Source organism: Sebastes umbrosus, chromosome 13 (genome assembly GCF_015220745.1).
Source record: "Sebastes umbrosus isolate fSebUmb1 chromosome 13, fSebUmb1.pri, whole genome shotgun sequence".
NCBI lineage: Eukaryota > Metazoa > Chordata > Actinopteri > Perciformes > Sebastidae > Sebastes > Sebastes umbrosus.
The window spans coordinates 6,567,342-6,587,345 of NC_051281.1; the positions used below are offsets into that span (position 1 = coordinate 6,567,342).

A 20,004-nucleotide genomic window follows, 5' to 3' on the forward strand; every position below is an offset into this window, starting at 1 on the left:
CAGAATTTCACAATACAATTTTTCATTGTTTGTTCATTCACAGAAAGAAAAACCATGAGGCCTCAATCCCGACTTCTAGCTTTAATTTGAAGGTGTTAATATCCACATTAGCCGGTACTCTGTTTTAATACATGACTTATGTCTGTGACACACACCACTGGTGTACTAGCTATCTGGCATATGGGGACAAATCCTGCTGGGCAGCTGTATAGCAGCCGTGTAATAAATTCTGATAGCCCAGTTTGTTCTGAAAAAATGTGAATGACATGATTGTGCATTACATCATTGAGGAAAAAATAGGAAAAAATAGCTTAGACCTCAGATGGGTAGATACTGTATATTGTTACTTCTTCAAATGGAACTACACTAAAATTCATATCCCATACAGTTATAAAAGTGTACATAAGATAATGGGAGCACCATGATTTACAGTTTGTAACTTTTGCTTTACTGTCAGTTGTCTTTTTAGCCATAGTGGCTCTAGGGATGTGAGTCTGCCAGTCGGCCCACCACTTTGTTCCAGACAGCAATATCTCATCAACTACTGAGTGATTGCCATGAAATTTTGTACATACATTTATGGTCCCCAGAGGATGAAGCCTACTGTCTTTTCTGATCCCCTGACTTTACCTCTAGGGCCACCATTAGTTTGACATAAATGGCTTTTGTGAAATGAGATGGATTGTCTTGGAGTTTGGCACAGGTATCCACGGTGCCCAGAGGATGAATCCTGCTGACTTTGATGATCCCCTTACTTTTCCTGTATAAGGAACCTGCTTTGTCACGATACATCTCAATCAAAAGACTGGCACTGTAGCAATGCTCTGATACTGATGCCAGACCAAAATGCTCTTTTAGTGCGTTGTACTGATCCAGAGTTTTGTCATCGCAATTTCCAGCCACTAGCTAGTAGAGCATGGTGAGAGCTCTACTCCTTTCAAGGTCAGCCACCCTCATTCAAAGTCTGGTACATTTCAAGGTACTCAGGTGCTTTGCTGAATATGCAAATCTTTTGTAGGTGTCACGATGTCTGCATTGGTTGTTTGTATTTGCAGTCTGTCTCTCTGTCCCTGTCTCCAGTCACTTCCCACTTCTCCCAGACCAATGTATTTTTTAGGGACTCTCTAGACTTGCCAATCTCCAGACATCCACCAGATGCCGTCAGACTTTTCCACCAGTCCCAGTCACCTGACTCCTATATGCACCTGTGAACTTGTTTCTCATTTCCCAACTACCCCTGTTTGGGTAACCAAATTATAGTAGGCTGTGGTTTCTCTCTGAGCTCATTAGGGTTATGGCAGACACGAAATACTCTCTAACAACCCCCATAGTATTTATACCAGCCCATCTCAATCTGCTCCTTGCCAGATCATCAATGTTGCTTCAAGCCTTTGCTTTCTGGCCTCTGAAATTTGAAACCTAGAACATGAACTAGAACTGGAATCTGTACCTGCCTGAACCTTATTCCCTGCCCCATTCCTGTTCACTCATGGATTCTCAGTTTCTTCTGTTTGGACTTGCCAACCATGCCAGTAAGCTTATGTATTTTCACCTTTTCAATAAATCATTACGGTGCTCTTGCCTGAGATTGTCTCCATTTACGTCCTTTCCCTTGTTGCCTTGCACTCACCCACCTGACAGTGCGATCTGGCCCAAAATGGACCCAGCAGATTTAGCATTCTTCGAAAAAGTAAATGAAGTGACCCATGCCATTCAGTGCTTTCTGATCTACTGCCAAAACGCCTCCAGTATAGAGCAGAAGGGCACAGCTCAGTCACTAACACTCTGGCAAGTTCCAAGCCTTGGATGTCTAGTCTCCAACTTGCATCCCAGTCAGCTAACCTCAGGCCTGCCAGCCTCCACCCTAAATCCCGGTCTGCAAGCCTCGAGCCTCCTGGCGTTCGACATGATTCCCAGTCGTCCAGCCTCGGGCCTACTAGCTTTCCGCATGCTTCCCAGTGTTGGGGATGCAGATAGGAGCTGGTCTAGTTATTAGAAAATATTAAAGATAATTATTATAATTTTCTGTAATACAGGCTTGTAATATTCACGTCTCTGCAAGGCAAAACGTGACATGGATGCTATCCTCTGGTGGACAGGCGGGTCTATTACATACTTTGGCATGAGATGGAGTTTCTCTGCAAGATCATCAGACGGCCATCTTCACCGACACTCAGCCAGTTAATCAGTTGGCCGTCTCTGCCGAAGACCACCATAAGATTGCCGTACTCGAAATAGGGATATTTGCTCTGGAGAACACTTGTTAACTCCACAACACTCTCCCAATGTCTCCCGCTGATGAGTTAGCTCAGAAAAACTCAACTCATTTCAATGGATTAGCGAACTCTCAATGACACATGAGCTGTGAATGGGATTTCTCCCCACTGGGACAATCTGGGTGCCAAACCTAAAGATAAGGGCAAAACTCCCACGGAGAGCAACATATATGACAGCACAGAAAAATTCGATTCTGGACATCTGGCTGACGGCCATAGGCTGACATAAACACAGATCACAGTCATTCCCAGCATTGAGGAAGATGAGCACGGAAGGTATAGTTCTTAAATCTCTATGGAGGGAAAAACAACAGCAGAGTTAAGCAGGAATGGGGGGTGGTCAGGGAGGATAGAGATAAATCGGTTTTATGACAGAAAGCTTTGGCCAGAAAGCTGTTCGGCAGCTTCTCCTCTCGTTCTCTGATGGAGACCTGGGAGGGAACTGAACTCTGCTTTCCACAACTCCTCAACACCTCCTGCAGGAAGCCAATGCGTCCTCACTTTGAGACAATGCTGAATTACATTCTGCTGTCCTCCATCTCTCTGCTCACTGTGGCTCTTAACCTGCTGGTCATCATCTCTATCTCTCACTTCAAGTAGTAAAATATTTTATTAATTTATGAAACTGGTAGATAGTAATAGCAAGTATCACTTGATCGCAAACTGTGAGGCAATAATGTTTTTTATATTTCAGTTTTTGCTGTATCTGATTTTATCTGAATGATAATTGATACCATAACTAATTATTAATATATTGCTGATCTTCCTCTTCAGGCAGCTCCAGACCACCACCAACCTCCTCCTCCTCTCTCTGGCTGTCTCAGATTTCTTTGTTGGCCTCCTCATGTTCTTTCAAATTGTGCTCATAGACGGCTGTTGGTTCTTTGGTGACTTCATGTGTGCTGTGTATCAGTATCTAGCATATATCGTTACCTCTGCCTCTATAGGAACCATGGTGCTCATATCGGTTGACCGATATGTGGCTATTTGTTATCCTCTCCATTATTCCACCAAAATCACACTAGCAAGAGTTCAAGTCTGTGTTTGTCTGTGTTGGATATGTTCTGTTATCTCTCAAGGTCTGATTTTAAGGGATCAGCTGAAACAACCAGGCAGGTCTAACTCCTGCTTTGGACAGTGTTTCTTTGTCATTGACTACATTACTGGACTTGTAGATGTTGTTGTTTCCTTCATTGTTCCCATTACTGTTATTGTTGTTCTGTATATGAGAGTATTTGTGGTGGCTGTGTCTCAGGCTCGTGCCATGCGGTCTCATATTGCAGCTGTCACTCTCCAACAATCAGGGAAAGTATCTGCTAAAAAATCTGAAATAAAAGCAGCCAGGAATCTTGGTCTTCTTGTAGTTTTGTTTCTAATATGTTTCTGCCCATATTATTGTTTTGCTCTTACAGGCCAGACCACCTATATATTTGCAATATTTTTGTTCTATTTCAACTCCTGTCTTAACCCTGTGATCTATGCGTTTTTTTACCCCTGGTTTAGAAAATCAGTTAAGCTCATTGTTACACTTAAGATACTGCAGCCTGAGTCCTGTGATGCCAACATGCTGTAAAGAGAGACACTGCACGGTGCCTGAAATTAGACCCTTTGCAGAAAACAGAAACAGAAAAATGTTCTTGGTCGTGTAGCTTAGTAACTGAAAAACAGATGATACATTCTGAGTAAAGTGCTTTTGTATGAAAACTTGTATTTGCAGATCCTACATGTGTCTTTACAATACAATATTCTCTAAGAATGACTCATTCTTCAGTCTCATTTTTACTGCAATAGTGAAGCTGGGTTTTTGTTCATTCACAGAAAAGAAATCGTGAGGCTATAGTCCCAACTTCTAGCTTAAATTTGAAGGTGTTAATATCCCGATTAGAGAAACAGGGTATTATCAGTGTAGTGAAATTGTATCCCTATTTAATACATGACTGAAGTCTGTGACACACACATATAAGCATACACTTGGTAACACTGGTGTACTAGCCATCTGGCATATGGGGACAAATCCTGGTGGGCTGCTAAATAGTAGTTAGTTAAACTTGCGCTTACGTCATAGGCTCCGTGGTTGCCTACTCTGTTGCTACTGTTGGGGCTGTAAAAGGGTGGATAAATTGTTTCGAGCATCACAACCTCAGCGAAATAACTTGTTTCACTATCAGAATTTGATCAGTTTGGTTTGATAACATTTGGAAAGTCTAGAAGAGCCGCACGATTGAGTTATTTTATTTCCATTCAAGTTAGCATAGGGCTAAACCGTAAGTTAGGATAGGGTTGCAATGAATACATATGTAATTACATAACCACCTGTATCGACTACTAAATTTCTGGTATTGTGACATCCATAGTGTAAGCCTTTGGGAACTAACAAAACGCTTAAAATGTATTATTGCAATGCCAAAAGGCAATGTAAAAAATGCCAACATGCTGTAGAGACACTGCACGGTGCCTGAAATTAGACCCTTTGCAGAAAAGAGAAACAGAAAAATGTTCTTGGACTTGTAGCTTAGTAACTGAATAACAGATGATAAACTCTGGGTAAAGTGCTTTCGTATGAACACTTGTATTTGCAGATCATACATGTGTCTTTACACAGAATTTTACAATACAATATTCTCTAAGAATGACTCATTCTTCAGTCTCATCTGTACTGCAATAGTGAAGCCACTTGGGTTTGGTTCATTCACAGAAAAGAAACTGTGAGGCTATAGTCCCAACTTGCCAACGTGCCAAAAGTCGATGTGAAAAAAGGTGAAAAATTCTGGGTGCATCTAAATTTGTTCCTGTTGCACCGAAATGAAAAAGTTAGGCGCACCAGTGCGGCCAATGTAAAAAGTTAGTCTGGAGCCCTGACTGAGGCCTATTCAGTTCATCAGTTGGCCGTCTCTGCCGAAGCCCAGCTAGATCTTCAGTTACTTCTGTTGCCGGCCTTCTGCCCTGCATTCCAGCAGTCTGCCTGTCCAGCAGCCTGCTACTATCTCCAGCCTCCTGACCACCCTTCTGAGTGTCTCCACCTACACATCTGGCCTCAAGGTCTCTGTCCCGTGCTTCCTACATAAGATTGCCGTAATCGAAATAGGGATATTTGCTATGGAGAACACTTGTTAACTCCACAACACTCTCCCAATGTCTCCCTCAGGTGAGTTAGCTCAGAAAAACTCAACTCGATACGATTTCAATGGATTAGCGAACTCTAAATTACACTATAACTATCCCCAGATTCACTGAAACTGAAACTGAAAAGACATGAGCTGTGAATGGGATTTCACCCCACTGGGATAATCTGGGTGCCAAACCTAAAGATAAAGGCAAAACTGTACTCCTACGGAGAGCAACATATATGACAGTACAGCCAAATTTTATTCTGGACATCTGGCGGACGGCCAAATGTGGACATAAACACAGATCACAGTCATTCCCAACATTGAGGAAGATGAGCAAGGAAGGTATAGTACTTAAATCTCTATGGAGAGAAAAACAACAGCAGAGTTAAGGAGGAAGGGGGGGGTGGTCAGGGAGGATAGAGATAAATCGGTTGTATGACAGAAAGCTTTGGTCAGAAAGCTGCTAGAGTTTGGCAGCTTCTCCTCTCGCTCTCTGATGGAGACCTGGGAGGGAACTGAACTCTGCTTTCCACAACTCCTCAACACCTCCTGCAGGAAGCCAATGCGTCCTCACTTTGAGACAATGCTGAATTACATTCTGCTGTCCTCCATCTCTCTGCTCACTGCGGCTCTTAACCTGCTGGTCATCATCTCTCTCTCTCACTTCAAGTAGTAAAAAATTACATTCATTTATGAAACTGGTAGATAGTAATAGCAAGTATCACTTGATCGCAAACTGTGAGGCAATAATGTTTTTTGTATTTCAGTTTTTGCTCTATCTGATTTTATCTGAATGATAATTGATACTATAACTAATTAGCAATATATTGCTGATCTTCCTCTCCAGGCAGCTCCAGACACCCACCAACCTCCTCCTCCTCTCTCTGGCTGTCTCAGATTTCTTCGTGGGCCTCCTCATGTACTTTCAAATTGTGCTCATAGACGGCTGTTGGTACTTTGGTGACCTCATGTGTGCTGTGTATCCGTATCTAGCATATATCGTTACCTCCGCCGCTGTAGGAACCATGGTACTCATATCAGTTGACCGATATGTGGCTATTTGTTATCCTCTCCATTATTCCACCAAAATCACACTAAAAAGAGTTCAAGTCTGTGTTTGTCTGTGTTGGATATGTTCTGTAATATTTCAAAGTCTGACTGTAAGGGATCACTTGAAACAACCAGGCAGTCATAACTCCTGCTTTGGACAGTGTATCTTTGTCATTAACTTAATTTCTGGACTTGTAGATGTTGTTGTTTCCTTCATTGTTCCCATTACTGTTATTGTTGTTCTGTATATGAGAGTACTTGTGGTGGCTGTGTCTCAGGCTCGTGCCGTGCGGTCTCATATTGCAGCTGTCACTCTCCAACAATCAGGGAAAGTAACTGCTAAAAAATCTGAAATGAAAGCGGCCAAGAATCTTGGTGTTGTTGTAGTTGTGTTTCTAATATGTCTCTGCCCATATTATTGTGTTTCTCTTACAGACCAGGACACCTTCATCAATACTTCTTCTGCTGCCTTTGTAATATGTTTGTTCTATTTCAACTCCTGTCTTAACCCTGTGATCTATGCCTTTTTTTACCCCTGGTTTAGAAAATCACTTAAGCTCATTGTTACACTTCAGATACTGCAGCCTGGCTCCTGTGATGCCAACATGCTGTAAAGAGAGACACTGAACGGTGCCTGAAATTAGACCCTTTGCAGAAAACATACAAATGTTCTTGGCTGTGTAGCTTAGTAACTGTACAACAGATGGTAAACTCTGAGTAAAGTGCTTTTGTGTGAACACTTGTATTTGCAGATCATACATGTGTCTTTAGACAGCATTTTACAATACAATATTCTCTAAGAACGACTCATTCTTCAGTCTCATTTTTACTGCAATAATGAAGCCCCTTGGGGTTTGTTCATTCACAGAAAAGAAACCGTGAGGCCTCAGTCCCAACTTCTAGCTTTATTTTAAAGGTGTTAATATCCACATTAGAAAAACAGGGTAGTATCAGTGTAGTGAAATTGTACCCTGTTTTAATACATAACTTATGTCTGCGACACACACCACTGGTGTACTAGCCATCTGGCATATGGGGACAAATCCTGGTGGGCAGCTGCACAGCAGCCGTGTACAAAATTCTGATAGCCCAGTTTGTCCTGAAAAAGAATGTGAATGACATGATTGTGCATTACATTGAGGTTCTACATAAATTAATACAAAAGGAGACCAGGCAGACCAAAATTAGGAAAAAATGGCTTAGACCTCAGAGGGGTAAATACTGTATATTGTTACTTCTTCAAATGCAGCTGGATGGATGAACTCCTGAACTCTGGCAGCCTTCAATAGACCAGTTGAGGAACCACCCTGATGACCAGCAGCCATCTTTCACTGCCTCTCGCCTTTCCATTTCCAGAGGGGTACCCTCGTGTTGGAGTCTTCAGGGGTCGGTTGCACCAACAGGTCTTACAACTGGTCTTACGCTAAGTGGGACATAACTTGGTGTTTAAGCCCGACCTAATAGTTCTGCTTGTTACACCATCGCAGCTTAAGCCTTCTTCTTGCTAAGACCATGAGTAAATCTTACGCCTAGTCGGCTTAGCAGTAAGGACCAGGCTTAGTAAAGGCCAGTAGGTGCAACCTGCTCCAGGAGAAAGCTTGGTCCCCATGGCTCCAAAGGCCATTTTCTTTCTTTGCTGCCCAGCTCCTCAGCCTCTCTACTTCCAACTGCCACAGAGCCTCGGCTGTCCAACAAACGCCGGACTTTCAACCAGGAGGCCAGTGTTCGAGACCAGTATTTTGTTTTGTAAGTTACGTTATTGACGTTTGTAATAGTTTGTAGTGAGGATTGTCACGTGACAAACGTGAACCGCTTCCTGCACTGAAGTTACGTTGTTTCCATACGTGTTTTACTTTGTTTTCGTACTTATTTTAAGCCTAACCATGATGTTTTCCCCTTACCCCAACTAAGTGGTTTTCTTGCCTGATCCTTCGTCCGTGGCTTTGTTGCCCCCTGCTAGTACTGCACATTAATACAGGTGTGTAATATTCACGTCTCTGCGAGGAAAAACGTGACACGGATGCTATCCTCTGGTGGACAGGTGGGTCTAGTACACGCTTTGGCATGATATGGGGTTTCCCAGCCAGTTCATCAGTCAGCCGTTTCTGCCAAAGCCCAGCCAGATCTTCAGTAACTTCTGTTGTCGGCCTTCTGCCCTGCATTCCAGCGGTCCGCCTGTCCAGCAGCCTGAACCTTCCTCCAGCCTCCTGGCCACCCTTCTGAGTGTCTCCACCTACACATCTGGCCTCAAGGTCTCTGTCCCGCGCTTCCTACATAAGATTGCTGTACTCGAAATAGGGATATTTGCTATGGAGAACACTTGTTAACTCCACAACACTCTCCCAATGTCTCCCTCAGGTGAGTTAGCTCAGAAAAACTCAACTCGATACGATTTCAATGGATTAGCGAACTCTAAATGACACTATAACTATTCTCAGATTCACTGAAACTGAAACTGAAAAGACATGAGCTGTGAATGGGATTTCACCCCACTGGGATAATCTGGGTGCCAAACCTAAAGATAAAGGCAAAACTGTACTCCTACGGAGAGCAACATATATGACAGCACAGAAAAATTTTATTCTGGACATCTGGCGGACGGCCAAATGTGGACATAAACACAGATCACAGTCATTCCCAACATTGAGGAAGATGAGCAAGGAAGGTATAGTACTTAAATCTCTATGGAGAGAAAAACAACAGCAGAGTTAAGGAGGAAGGGGGGGGTGGTCAGGGAGGATAGAGATAAATCGGTTGTATGACAGAAAGCTTTGGTCAGAAAGCTGCCAGAGTTTGGCAGCTTCTCCTCTCGCTTTCTGATGGAGACCTGGGAGGGAACTGAACTCTGCTTTCCACAACTCCTCAACACCTCCTGCAGGAAGCCAATGCGTCCTCACTTTGAGACAATGCTGAATTACATTCTGCTGTCCTCCATCTCTCTGCTCACTGTGGCTCTTAACCTGCTGGTCATCATCTCTCTCTCTCACTTCAAGTAGTAAAAAATTACATTCATTTATGAAACTGGTAGATAGTAATAGCAAGTATCACTTGATCGCAAACTGTGAGGCAATAATGTTTTTTGTATTTCAGTTTTTGCTCTATCTGATTTTATCTGAATGATAATTGATACTATAACTAATTAGCAATATATTGCTGATCTTCCTCTCCAGGCAGCTCCAGACACCCACCAACCTCCTCCTCCTCTCTCTGGCTGTCTCAGATTTCTTCGTGGGCCTCCTCATGTTCTTTCAAATTGCGCTAATAGATGGCTGTTGGTACTTTGGTGACCTCATGTGTGCTGTGTATCAGTATCTAGCATATATCGTTACCTCCGCCGCTGTAGGAACCATGGTACTCATATCAGTTGACCGATATGTGGCTATTTGTTATCCTCTCCATTATTCCACCAAAATCACACTAAAAAGAGTTCAAGTCTGTGTTTGTCTGTGTTGGATATGTTCTGTAATATTTCAAAGTCTGACTGTAAGGGATCACTTGAAACAACCAGGCAGTCATAACTCCTGCTTTGGACAGTGTATCTTTGTCATTGACTTAATTTCTGGACTTGTAGATCTTATTGTTTCCTTCATTGTTCCCATTACTGTTATTGTTGTTCTGTATATGAGAATATTTGTGGTGGCTGTGACTCAGGCTCGTGCCGTGCGGTCTCATATTGCAGCTGTCACTCTCCAACAATCAGGGAAAGTAACTGCTAAAAAATCTGAAATGAAAGCGGCCAGGAATCTTGGTGTTGTTGTAGTTGTGTTTCTAATATGTCTCTGCCCATATTATTGTGTTTCTCTTACAGGCCAGAACACCTTCATCAATACTTCATCTGATGCCTTTGTAATATGTTTGTTCTATTTTAACTCCTGTCTTAACCCTGTGATCTATGCCTTTTTTTACCCCTGGTTTAGAAAATCACTTAAGCTCATTGTTACACTTCAGATACTGCAGCCTGGCTCCTGTGATGCAAACATGCTGTAAAGAGATACACTGCAAGCTGCCTGAAATTAGACCCTTTGCAGAAAAACAGAAAAATGTTCTTGGCTGCGTAGCTTAGTAACTGAACAACAGATGATAAATTCTGAGTAAAGTGCTTTTGTATGACCACTTGTATTTGTAGGTCATACATATGTTCTCTAAGAATGACTCATTCTTCAGTCTCATTTTTACTGCATTAGAAACCATAAGGCCTCATTCCCAACTTCTAGCTTTAATTTGAAGGTGTTTATATCCACATTAGAGAAACAGGGTAGTATGAGTGTAGTGAAATTGTACCCGTTTTAATACATGACTTATGTCTGTGACACACAACACTGGTGTACTAGTCATCTGGCATATGGGGACAAATCCTGTTGGGCTGATGTATAGTAGTTAGTTAAACTTACGTCATAGGCCCCATGGCCGCCTACTCTGTCGCTACTGTTGCGGCTGTAAAAGGGTAGATAAATTGTTTTGAGCATCACAACCTCAGCAAAATAATTTGTTTCACTATCAGAATTTGATCAGTTTGGTACGATATTATTTATCCCCATTCAAGTTACAATAGGGCTTAGGATAGGGTTACAATAAATACATATGTAATTAGATTACCAGCCCTCAAACATAACTTACTGTCATACTGTTTATACTGTACAGACGTAATCAACCCTCACCACCCAAACTATGCATTCATGTATCAATTAATAGTTACAGTATTTGACAATGTTTACAACTATTACCTTACACACCTTGCTCAACTCAATAGACACCGTGTTTTTTCAGCTACAGCCGTTTTCAAGCATTGTTATATATATATATATATATATATATATATATATATATAAAATACAAGAAGCATGGTCACTTCAACTTCACCTCCTTGTCTTATGTGAAGCAGAGAAGACGTTATTGCTTGAGTCTAGTTAAAGCTGGGGTTGGTAACATTGGAGAAACCAGCAATAGTACGCTAGATTTGAAAAACTATCCAACCAAAAAACCCAGCCCAGTGTTGCCAACTCTTTTCCAATGAAAGTAGCTAGCAGCATTAGCTGCTAACCAGCTCCAAAAGTACCTAAATCTAGCGAGAAAATCGCCAAGTCAGCATCACTGACGGTCTCTTCAGGCCTCCCTCCAAAGCCACTCCCCCAAAATTATTATTATGAACGTAAACATATCATAATGAAAGTAAACAACGAACATGGCTATTGTTAGTAGGCTGCTCACAGGCGTCAAGCTAGCAGCTTGTGGCAGACTACCGTTCTCACTCCCGACTCGTCAAATACCGCCGTTTAGTAGGTGCCCCTTGGCATCGGACGCCAACGCATAGAGGCACTCTTTAGTGACTGTAAGTGACGCATGGGGCTTTCAACTAACCTCACTGTAAACCCACCTGCAGCATTATTCGACGGTCAGAACAAGTGATGTAGTATTAAGACTATAAGAGTCTGCTGAGGGGTATTGGATGGGTCAAACAAACAGGACTTTCAACAAGGAGACCACTGTTCGTGGCCCCTGTTGACTTATTTTGTCATGACAATCGTTAGTCACATAACTCGTTGTTAGTATTGTTAGTCCCGTTAGTAGCTAGTCACGTTAATGTCAGCCGAGACCAATTTCCTAAACCTAACGAAGTGGTTATGTTGCCTAAACCTAACTTCCTGTGAAAATGGAAGTTTATTTTGAAAGGACACTATACATGTAATGAGCGTATTTTGAAATGCAGTCCCTGACACGTCAAACAGTAACCCAAGAGGGGTTCCCCATGCATCGGTCTCTGATGCCGAGGGGCGCTGACCAAGCGCTGGTATTTGACGGGCTGGAAGTGAGAATGTGTTAAACATAATGTTTGTTTGTTCACAAGAAAACACCACAGGGTGACTTTCAGACACTATTTGACTGCATGTGCCATCATCTGGTAGCTAAAAGTTCTCCAGCTTATTTTCTGCTAATGAAGAGGTGTCCCACATAGAAAAAAATTGTCTTTTAAGCCTGTAGAGCAGGTTCTTTTACCTGCCAAATATAGACTTGCATTGAGACATCTGTCATACCTGTGAATTAACACATGATTAACTTAGCAAACTATTGTTCCTTTACATACCATACCGGCAAGTTAGCCACTTGAACCTTTACATTGTTCCAAGTTTGGCTGCAGTTTCTTTAAACTTTAATGTGGAAATAGTGATGTGTCCGCTGCATACTATCTCTCCGGATTTGGTCGTCAGGGTTTTTAGAAAGTTAATTTCTGTGTTTGGGATTTCCATTGGAATCCAGCTTGGTTAAGGCAAATTTCTTTACATTTTGGTTGTCCTCCAACAGCTCCAGATCAAACATAATACAACTTTAGTGCGTTATTCTCAGAATCAAGGTACACTGGAGGGATTTTGTAAACTCAAGAGATTGTGTGAGTCAACATTGTGTTTGGGCTCACTGAACTGAAGAAAAGTAAGAACAGAACTACCTGATTGATATAATTAATAAAAAAAAAAAACCTGTCTGCTGAGTTATTCAGGTTTATTTAGGTTAGCTCCTTGAATGTGGTAATGCCACCCTTCTACACAGCGTTGAGGACTTAAGATATAGACTTTAGATGTGTAAAAACAGTAAAAGGCCCCTTGAAAGGATGTTGGCAGCAGGCAAGAGAGATTTGCATTACTCCTTCAGATCAATTACACTGTCACGCAATGTAATTAAAGACCTGTTGGGATCAACAGCTTTTCTATATCTATCCAAGGATCCTTAAATTTATTCGACTGACTGAAACGTGTCTCAAGATTTCATGCCTGTGGCTCCCCACACTGTACTCTATCTTGGCCTCACAGGAGTCAGCCAACAGATAATGAAAAATAATACAAATTAATTTTATTTTTGTAGCGCCTTCCATACATAAAATGCAGCTCAAATGCTTCATAGAGGAAAATAAAGACTAAAACAAAACAAAAAAAAAGAAGCATAAATAACATTAAAGCATACATGAATCAATAACACATGCAAAGTCGTTATGAGAATCAAAAGTAAGATAAAAGATATGTTTTCTTTGTGGCATTTGCAATGGCACCTTAATGCACAGGCTTACCGGGGCTGAAATCCCAGGCCCCAAGTACCAGGGGCCTCACGAGACACAAGCTTAAAAATAATGTAATTTCAGGGTTTTCCCTTCCATTATATATGTACAATGCACGGCGTGGTGAGAACGAGGGTGCTGTGATGTATCAATACAATGTTTACGTCCTGCAAAATCAGTAGCCTACATATGATCACAGATGAGAGCGAGTCATCTGCCAGTCATTCTGTTAGAATGCTGGGTCAGAACTGGTTGTTTACTAATGCGCAATGATGAGCACTAATAAATCAATGTTCATCACACTAATTGAGTGCCAAATTGACAAACTTGGGTGATGCCGTCGTTAATTAAATGTTTGAAGAGTATCCACAGATACCCGACTTCATCTAAAGAATGTCAGCATACAGTTTGACACAAACGTTGTCAGTTGAGCTTGACTAACCCGACTAACCAGGCTAAGCCGACTGGTATGCTACAGCCAAAGCTTTCCGGGTAAAATTTGCGCTTTAGAATTTCTGTTCCGCACGTACAAGAAGCAGACATAAAAAGACTATCCTAAGACTATCCTAAGAACTCAACAGGCTGCAGTAAATTCAATAATATTCTGTGGGCCGTATGGGAAGCTTGGGTTTGCCGATCCCTGCTCTACACAATGTTGGTGTCACAGGAGCCAGGCTGCAGTATCTTAAGTGTAACAATGAGTTTAATAGATTTTCTAAACCAGGGATAAAAAAAGGCATAGATCACAGGGTTAAGACAGGAGTTGAAATAGAACAGACATATTACAGAGGCAGCAGATGAGGCATTGAGCAAGGTGTCTGTTAATGCAACACAAAAATATGGACAGAGGCATAATAGAAACACGACAATAACAACACCAAGAGTCCTGGCTGCTTTCATTTCAGATTTTTTAGCAGGTAAACTCACTGAATACTGGAGAGTCACAGCTGCAATATGAGACCGCATGGCACGAGCCTGAGTCACAGCCACCACAAATACTCTCATATACAGAACTATGATGACAGTGACAGGACCAATAAAGGACAAAAAAAGATCTGCAAGTCCAGCAATGTAGTCAATGACAACAACACACTCTCCAGAGCAGGAATTATACCTGCCTGGTTGTTCCAGGTTATCCTTCAGCATCAGAGTGTTACAGAAAGCAGAACATATCCAACACAGACAAACACCGATCGTAACTGTTTGTTGTGTTACTTTAGTGGGATAATGTAGGGGATCACAAATAGCCACATAGCGGTCAACAGATATAAGCACCATGTTTCCTATTGAGGCAGAGGTAATAATATAGTCTATAATATTATACAGAATACACATGAGGTCACCGAGGAACCAGCAGCCATCTATTAGCACAATTTGAAAAGACATGAGGAGGCCCACGAAGAAATCTGAGACAGCCAGAGAGAGGAGGAGGAGGTTGGTGGGGGTCTGGAGCTGCCTGGAGAGAAAAGAGAGCAACAAGCTTATCATTACTATAGCATCAATTGTCATATCAGCAGATAAAATCCATGAATGAAACACAAAAACATCATTCTATTACAGTCTGATCTGTTCATGTCCATGAACCATTTCTTTCTGTAAACCAGTTTTATAAATATTTGACTACTTGAAGTGGGAGATGGAGATGATGACCAGCAGGTTGAGAGTCACAGTGAGCAGAGAGATGGAGGACAGTAAAACGTAAGTGAGCATGGATACAGAGTGAGGACGCATGGTCTTCCTGCAGGAGGAGTTGAGCAGTTGTGGATAGCAGAGTTCATCTTCTTCAAGGGTTTTCATTCTCAGAAAGAGGAGGAGACGAGAAGCTGCTGAGCTCTGTCAGCTTTCTGTCTGAAGCTCTCCGTCATACAACTGATTTATCTCTTCTCTTCCTCCACATCCCTCCTTCTCTCTGGTGACAACTTTCTTTCAGTAGAAGTGACTGAACTTCTTTCTTCTTAAATTACTTTTTAAGTTATCTTCAATAGGCTTTTCCCTCCATTTCACCTCCCCTTCCCCTATTTTTTTTCCCCATTCGAAACAATGATAATTTGAGAATAAAATGATGTGTTTTGAGCTGTTTCTTGAATCTGACATTCGGATATGCAGGGTTAGTGTGTTCCACAGTTTTGGGACATAGGCGTCAAAGGCTGCTTCAGCAAATTATTTGTTTAGTCCTCGTAACAATTAGTGTAGAGTCTGATGATGTTTTCTTCTCGTTGTTTTTGTTAGTACTGTAGATTTTGTATAAATTGAAGTTTGTTAATTGATGTTTGATTGAGTGTTACAGTAATCCAGTCGTGAGAAGATAATGTCTTGGGTCAGTTTTGTTGCGTCTTGAGTTGACAGATATGGTTTAACTCTTGAGATATTTCTAAGATGGAAATAGGCAGTTTTTGTGATATTGTCAATATGGTGCTCAGGCTGACTAAGGGGCAGCGTCTGGAACTCTGGCGGTGACACAGAATAGTAGTATCGTTATCTGGTACTGGAACTGAGGAGTCAGGGGAATGGTTCGGGCCTGAATACTGCAGCCATAGGAGACCAGGACAGCTAGATGTTTAGCCTGAGCACTGAGCAGTGTTGACAGTTGAAAACTCTATGATGAGCTTGTCCATCTGACTATAAGTTCAGCTTCCAGATGAGTGATGTTGCTTTTAAACTTTGAGAAGGTGGCAAAAATCAGCCATCACATTAGCAGTTAGCTTCCCACTACTTAAGTGGAGAACCACAACTGAGGTACAGTCCCACTGCTGGTGGTTTGGAAGGTCAGGTGGGGCCACCACCTAAAGACAAATGAACCTGGGGATTAAAGCCAGTAAAAACACAGAATAAAACAGGTCCTCGTTAAAAGTTAGAGCGCTGTATGCGGGTTTCTCACCACTGTGACCACATACATGTGTCTGTCTAAGTTCAGCCACCATGCAGCATCTCTCTACGGTATGTTGGTCTCACAGGAGCCAGGCTGCAGTATCTTAAGTGTAACAATGAGCTTAATAGATTTTTTTTTTTGCATGATGATCAACAAAGTATTATTAACATTGTTTTTATTACATGTATATCAAATTAAAAAAGAAATTAATGTACCCTATTACTACACTTCCACTAAACTCCCAATACACAAATATCCACTATTACACTGCAGTAAGCTAAAGGCCTAAAATACTGATATGAATATCACTGCCACAATATGAAGCATGTTGTATTATAGACAGTTTCAGATGTGATAATGACAATGAACACAATTGACTGATATTGAAAATGATTCATAAAGGTTTGGAAATATAAACAAGAATAATTATGTTTCTCCAGCCATTACACCTTTTGATTTTACTTCAGTGCCTCAATAACAACAGTAAATACATGTCCGTCTTCACAGAAAGATTTATTGATGTTACTCACCAGTCTGTCTCTACACTATTTTAGTATCACAAGAGTCAGGTTGCAGTATTTTAAGAGTAACAATGAGTTTAATAGATTTTCTAAACCATGGGTAAAGAGAGGCATAGATCATAGGGTTGAGACAGGAGTTGAAATAAAACAGATATATTACAAAGACAGAAGATGAGGCATTGAGCAAGGTGTCCTGGCCTGTTAGTGCAAAACAAAAATATGGGCAGATGCATATTAGAAACACGACAATAACAACACCAAGAGTCCTGGCTGCTTTCATTTCAGATTTGTTAGCAGTTACTCTCACTGAATACTGGAGAGTCACAGCTGCAATATGAGACCGCATGGCACGAGCCTGAGTCACAGCCACCACAAATACTCTCATATACAGAACTATGATGACAGTGACAGGACCAATAAAGGACAAAAAAAGATCTACAAGTCCAGCAATGTAGTTAATGACAACAACACACTCCCCAGAGCAGGAATTATACCTGCCTGGTTGTTCCAGGTTATCCTTCAGCATCAAAATGTGACAGAAAGCAGAACATATCCAACACAGACAAACACACATCGTAACTGTTTGTTGTGTGACTTTAGTGGGATATTGTAGGGGATCACAAATAGCCACATAGCGGTCAACAGATATGAGCACCATGGTTCCTATTGAGGCAGAGGTAATAATAAAGTCTACAACATTATACAGAATACACATGAGGTCACCGAGAAACCAGCAGCCATCTATTAGTACAATATGAAAGGACAGGAGGAGGCCCACGAAGAAATCTGAGACAGCCAGAGAGAGGAGGAGGAGGTTGGTGGGGGACTGGAGCTGCCTGAAGAGATAAGAGAGCAACATACTTATCTTTATCTGTAGCATCAATTATCATATCAGCAGATAAAATCCATGAATGTAACATCATTCCTTGAACCATTTCTTTTTGTAAAGTTACCAGTTATATAAACATTTGACTACTTGAAGTGAGAGATGGAGATGATGACCAGCAGGTTGAGAGTCACAGTGAGCAGAGAGATGGTGGACAGTAAAATGTAAGTGAACATGGATTCAGAGTGAGGACGCTTGGTCCTCCTGCAGGAGGAATTGAGGAGTTGTGGAAAGCAAAGTTCATCTTCCTCAAGGGTTTTCATTCTCTGAAAGAGGAGGAGACGAGAAGCTGCTGAGCTCTGTCAGCCTTCTGTCTGAAGCTCTCCATCATACAACTGATTTATCACTTTTCTTCCTCCATATCCCTCCTTCCTCTTTCTCTCTGGTGGCGACTTTGTTTCAGTAGGAGTGACTGAACTTCCCCCCTTCCCCTATGTTATTCATTCTAAACAATGACAATATAATCTAAGAGAGTAAAATGGTGTGTTTATTGAAGTCACTTGCAGAATCTTACAGTCGGATATGAAGTGGTAGTGTGTTTCATAGTTTTGGGGCATAGGCGCTAAAGGCTGCTTCAGCAAGTTATTTTTCAGTCCTTGGAACTATTAACAGACACAAGGCTTTCATGCAGGCGTCCGCTGTTTGTGTCCTGTGCATTAACTTTAAATTACATGTTACTAACAGCTGTTCATTTGTGTCCGTGTTCACAACGTTCAGTTTAATTTTCACTGTACAAACATAGTTTTAAGCCCAAGCATGTAGTTCTTTACTAAACCTAACTATAGTGGTTTTGTTGCCTAAACCTAAAGTGAAGCCAAGGGGCGTGATGGCCAGCGTGGCAGGAGGTGAAGCCTTTGGTGTGAGAGAGGGTTCTTGAGTCTTTTACTCCACCCATGGACTCACAGTAACCATGGCTATTGTAATCCATGACCCATTCTGTGAATATGCACCAGGACAAAACCAGAGAGCTCCCCTTTGTTTTGCCTCTCTTTCCTCCTCCTCACACCTCCAGAGCAGCTGCTCTGCAAGAGGTCAGCTCTGCAACTCTGAGATATGACCTCTTAGCAACAGACATAGATACAAGGGCCCAATCCCAATGTCCACACTCACAGACTCACATATTTTGAGGCACGTTCCCGCAAAGTCTCTGAGGGTTTAGGGCTGTCCCACTGTCAAATCGTCAAGTCCTTGAGGGGTCTCTCGCAGATATTTTGAACCCTTTATGAACACTTTCCATAAGTCAGCATTTCTGCAGACTTTGCCTGAGGGACTTACCCACAATTAACAACAATGTGACATTAAACACAGGGTTACCACGGTTACCAGGGGAAGCCCGGAGGCGTCAAAAAAAAAGATAAACAAAGAGGAGGGCACATGTTTGTTCAGCCAGGTGTATTTAAATTTACACAGAAACATTGACATTAAGGATTTAAGATAGTACATAAAAATCAGAGTAATGCAAGTATTTTATTTTGCTTAATGAAGTTTGACAAAAACAAGTACATTTATTTTTTGACAGTTACCTCTAGTCTCATAAGGCTAGAGCTTGGAAGATGTTCAGATAGGCAGTTAAAAAAACATGAAAATAAAAATCGACAATTGGCGTCGTCAAGGTAACATGATGCCGCAAAGTGCTGTCCCATTTGTATTTATACCATTTCAAGGCTTTGCAGCCTCTCACACTCAACCATTTACCAGGTGACATCAATCAAGTCCCTGAGGGTTCAGGGCTTAAGGGTTTAGGGGAGACATTGGGATTGGGCCAAGAACTTCTTCATGAGACATCCTTTCCTCTGAAGCGTCACCTGAAGCGACGTCCGTTTCTGATGACGGCAGCAGCTGATCACAGCTGGATCAGCTGTCAGTCGGCTTTAACAGCTGTTTATGTCTGAACTGTACTAATAGTAATAAAAACACAGTTATCAGTGGTAGGGCAGCAGTGTTTTCTCTCTGTAGTCTGTTACCTGTTTAACAAACACCTACACATGAATAACAGCTGCAGTCTGTATTTATACTGTGGACTGAGTCCTGCTTAGAGGACCAGGAACCATCTCTACTGGCACAATATCTTTATATTATTTATTCATTATTAGCGTCTGTAGTTATTGATATTCTGAAACTAGAAATTATGTATTAGGCTGAATGTTTCAGGGAAAATGTAAATGATGTAACTCATCAAACCCGACGCTCAGGAATTATCAGCTCCACATGGGTCTGAATGGAAATGAAGATAAATGATGTAAAAGG

General features: G+C 41.7%; 5 protein-coding genes across 5 annotated transcripts; 3 read left to right on the forward strand and 2 right to left on the reverse strand.

Moving 5' to 3' along the window:
* The first annotated feature begins 2,699 nt into the window (after window positions 1-2,699).
* LOC119500626 (trace amine-associated receptor 13c-like) lies at window positions 2,700-3,849 on the forward strand. The gene is made up of 2 exons (XM_037790457.1): window positions 2,700-2,872; window positions 3,051-3,849. The coding sequence occupies exons 1-2, from the start codon at window positions 2,700-2,702 to the stop codon at window positions 3,847-3,849; spliced, it is 972 nt and encodes a 323-aa protein (XP_037646385.1).
* A 2,033-nt stretch (window positions 3,850-5,882) lies between these two features.
* Window positions 5,883-7,050, forward strand: LOC119500696 (trace amine-associated receptor 13c-like). The gene is made up of 2 exons (XM_037790545.1): window positions 5,883-6,055; window positions 6,234-7,050. Exons 1-2 carry the CDS (start codon window positions 5,883-5,885, stop codon window positions 7,048-7,050), a joined length of 990 nt encoding a protein of 329 aa, XP_037646473.1.
* A 2,205-nt stretch (window positions 7,051-9,255) lies between these two features.
* LOC119500676 (trace amine-associated receptor 13c-like) lies at window positions 9,256-10,423 on the forward strand. The gene is made up of 2 exons (XM_037790523.1): window positions 9,256-9,428; window positions 9,607-10,423. Exons 1-2 carry the CDS (start codon window positions 9,256-9,258, stop codon window positions 10,421-10,423), a joined length of 990 nt encoding a protein of 329 aa, XP_037646451.1.
* Window positions 10,424-14,126: 3,703 nt separating this feature from the next.
* On the reverse strand, window positions 14,127-15,381 carry LOC119500674 (trace amine-associated receptor 13c-like). Its single transcript, XM_037790518.1, has 2 exons — window positions 15,106-15,381; window positions 14,127-14,937 (listed from the first exon to the last, which is right to left on the reverse strand). Exons 1-2 carry the CDS (start codon window positions 15,276-15,278, stop codon window positions 14,127-14,129), a joined length of 984 nt encoding a protein of 327 aa, XP_037646446.1. The 5' UTR covers window positions 15,279-15,381.
* A 1,509-nt stretch (window positions 15,382-16,890) lies between these two features.
* Window positions 16,891-18,020, reverse strand: LOC119500718 (trace amine-associated receptor 13c-like). The gene is made up of 2 exons (XM_037790584.1): window positions 17,848-18,020; window positions 16,891-17,707 (listed from the first exon to the last, which is right to left on the reverse strand). The coding sequence occupies exons 1-2, from the start codon at window positions 18,018-18,020 to the stop codon at window positions 16,891-16,893; spliced, it is 990 nt and encodes a 329-aa protein (XP_037646512.1).
* Window positions 18,021-20,004: the final 1,984 nt, after the last annotated feature.

What these genes read in the sequence shown, in the direction of transcription:
- LOC119500626 (XM_037790457.1), top strand. Translation starts at nt 2,700, where the DNA reads ATGGAGACCTGGGAGGGAACTGAACTCTGCTTTCCACAACTCCTCAAC. An exon ending in ATCTCTATCTCTCACTTCAA is followed by an intron (nt 2,873 to 3,050) that starts GTAGTAAAATAT and finishes CTTCCTCTTCAG; the next exon opens with GCAGCTCCAGACCACCACCA.
- LOC119500696 (XM_037790545.1), top strand. Translation starts at nt 5,883, where the DNA reads ATGGAGACCTGGGAGGGAACTGAACTCTGCTTTCCACAACTCCTCAAC. An exon ending in ATCTCTCTCTCTCACTTCAA is followed by an intron (nt 6,056 to 6,233) that starts GTAGTAAAAAAT and finishes CTTCCTCTCCAG; the next exon opens with GCAGCTCCAGACACCCACCA.
- LOC119500676 (XM_037790523.1), top strand. Translation starts at nt 9,256, where the DNA reads ATGGAGACCTGGGAGGGAACTGAACTCTGCTTTCCACAACTCCTCAAC. An exon ending in ATCTCTCTCTCTCACTTCAA is followed by an intron (nt 9,429 to 9,606) that starts GTAGTAAAAAAT and finishes CTTCCTCTCCAG; the next exon opens with GCAGCTCCAGACACCCACCA.
- LOC119500674 (XM_037790518.1), bottom strand. Translation starts at nt 15,278, where the DNA reads ATGAAAACCCTTGAAGAAGATGAACTCTGCTATCCACAACTGCTCAAC. An exon ending in ATCTCCATCTCCCACTTCAA is followed by an intron (nt 14,938 to 15,105) that starts GTAGTCAAATAT and finishes TTTTCTCTCCAG; the next exon opens with GCAGCTCCAGACCCCCACCA.
- LOC119500718 (XM_037790584.1), bottom strand. Translation starts at nt 18,020, where the DNA reads ATGAAAACCCTTGAGGAAGATGAACTTTGCTTTCCACAACTCCTCAAT. An exon ending in ATCTCCATCTCTCACTTCAA is followed by an intron (nt 17,708 to 17,847) that starts GTAGTCAAATGT and finishes TTATCTCTTCAG; the next exon opens with GCAGCTCCAGTCCCCCACCA.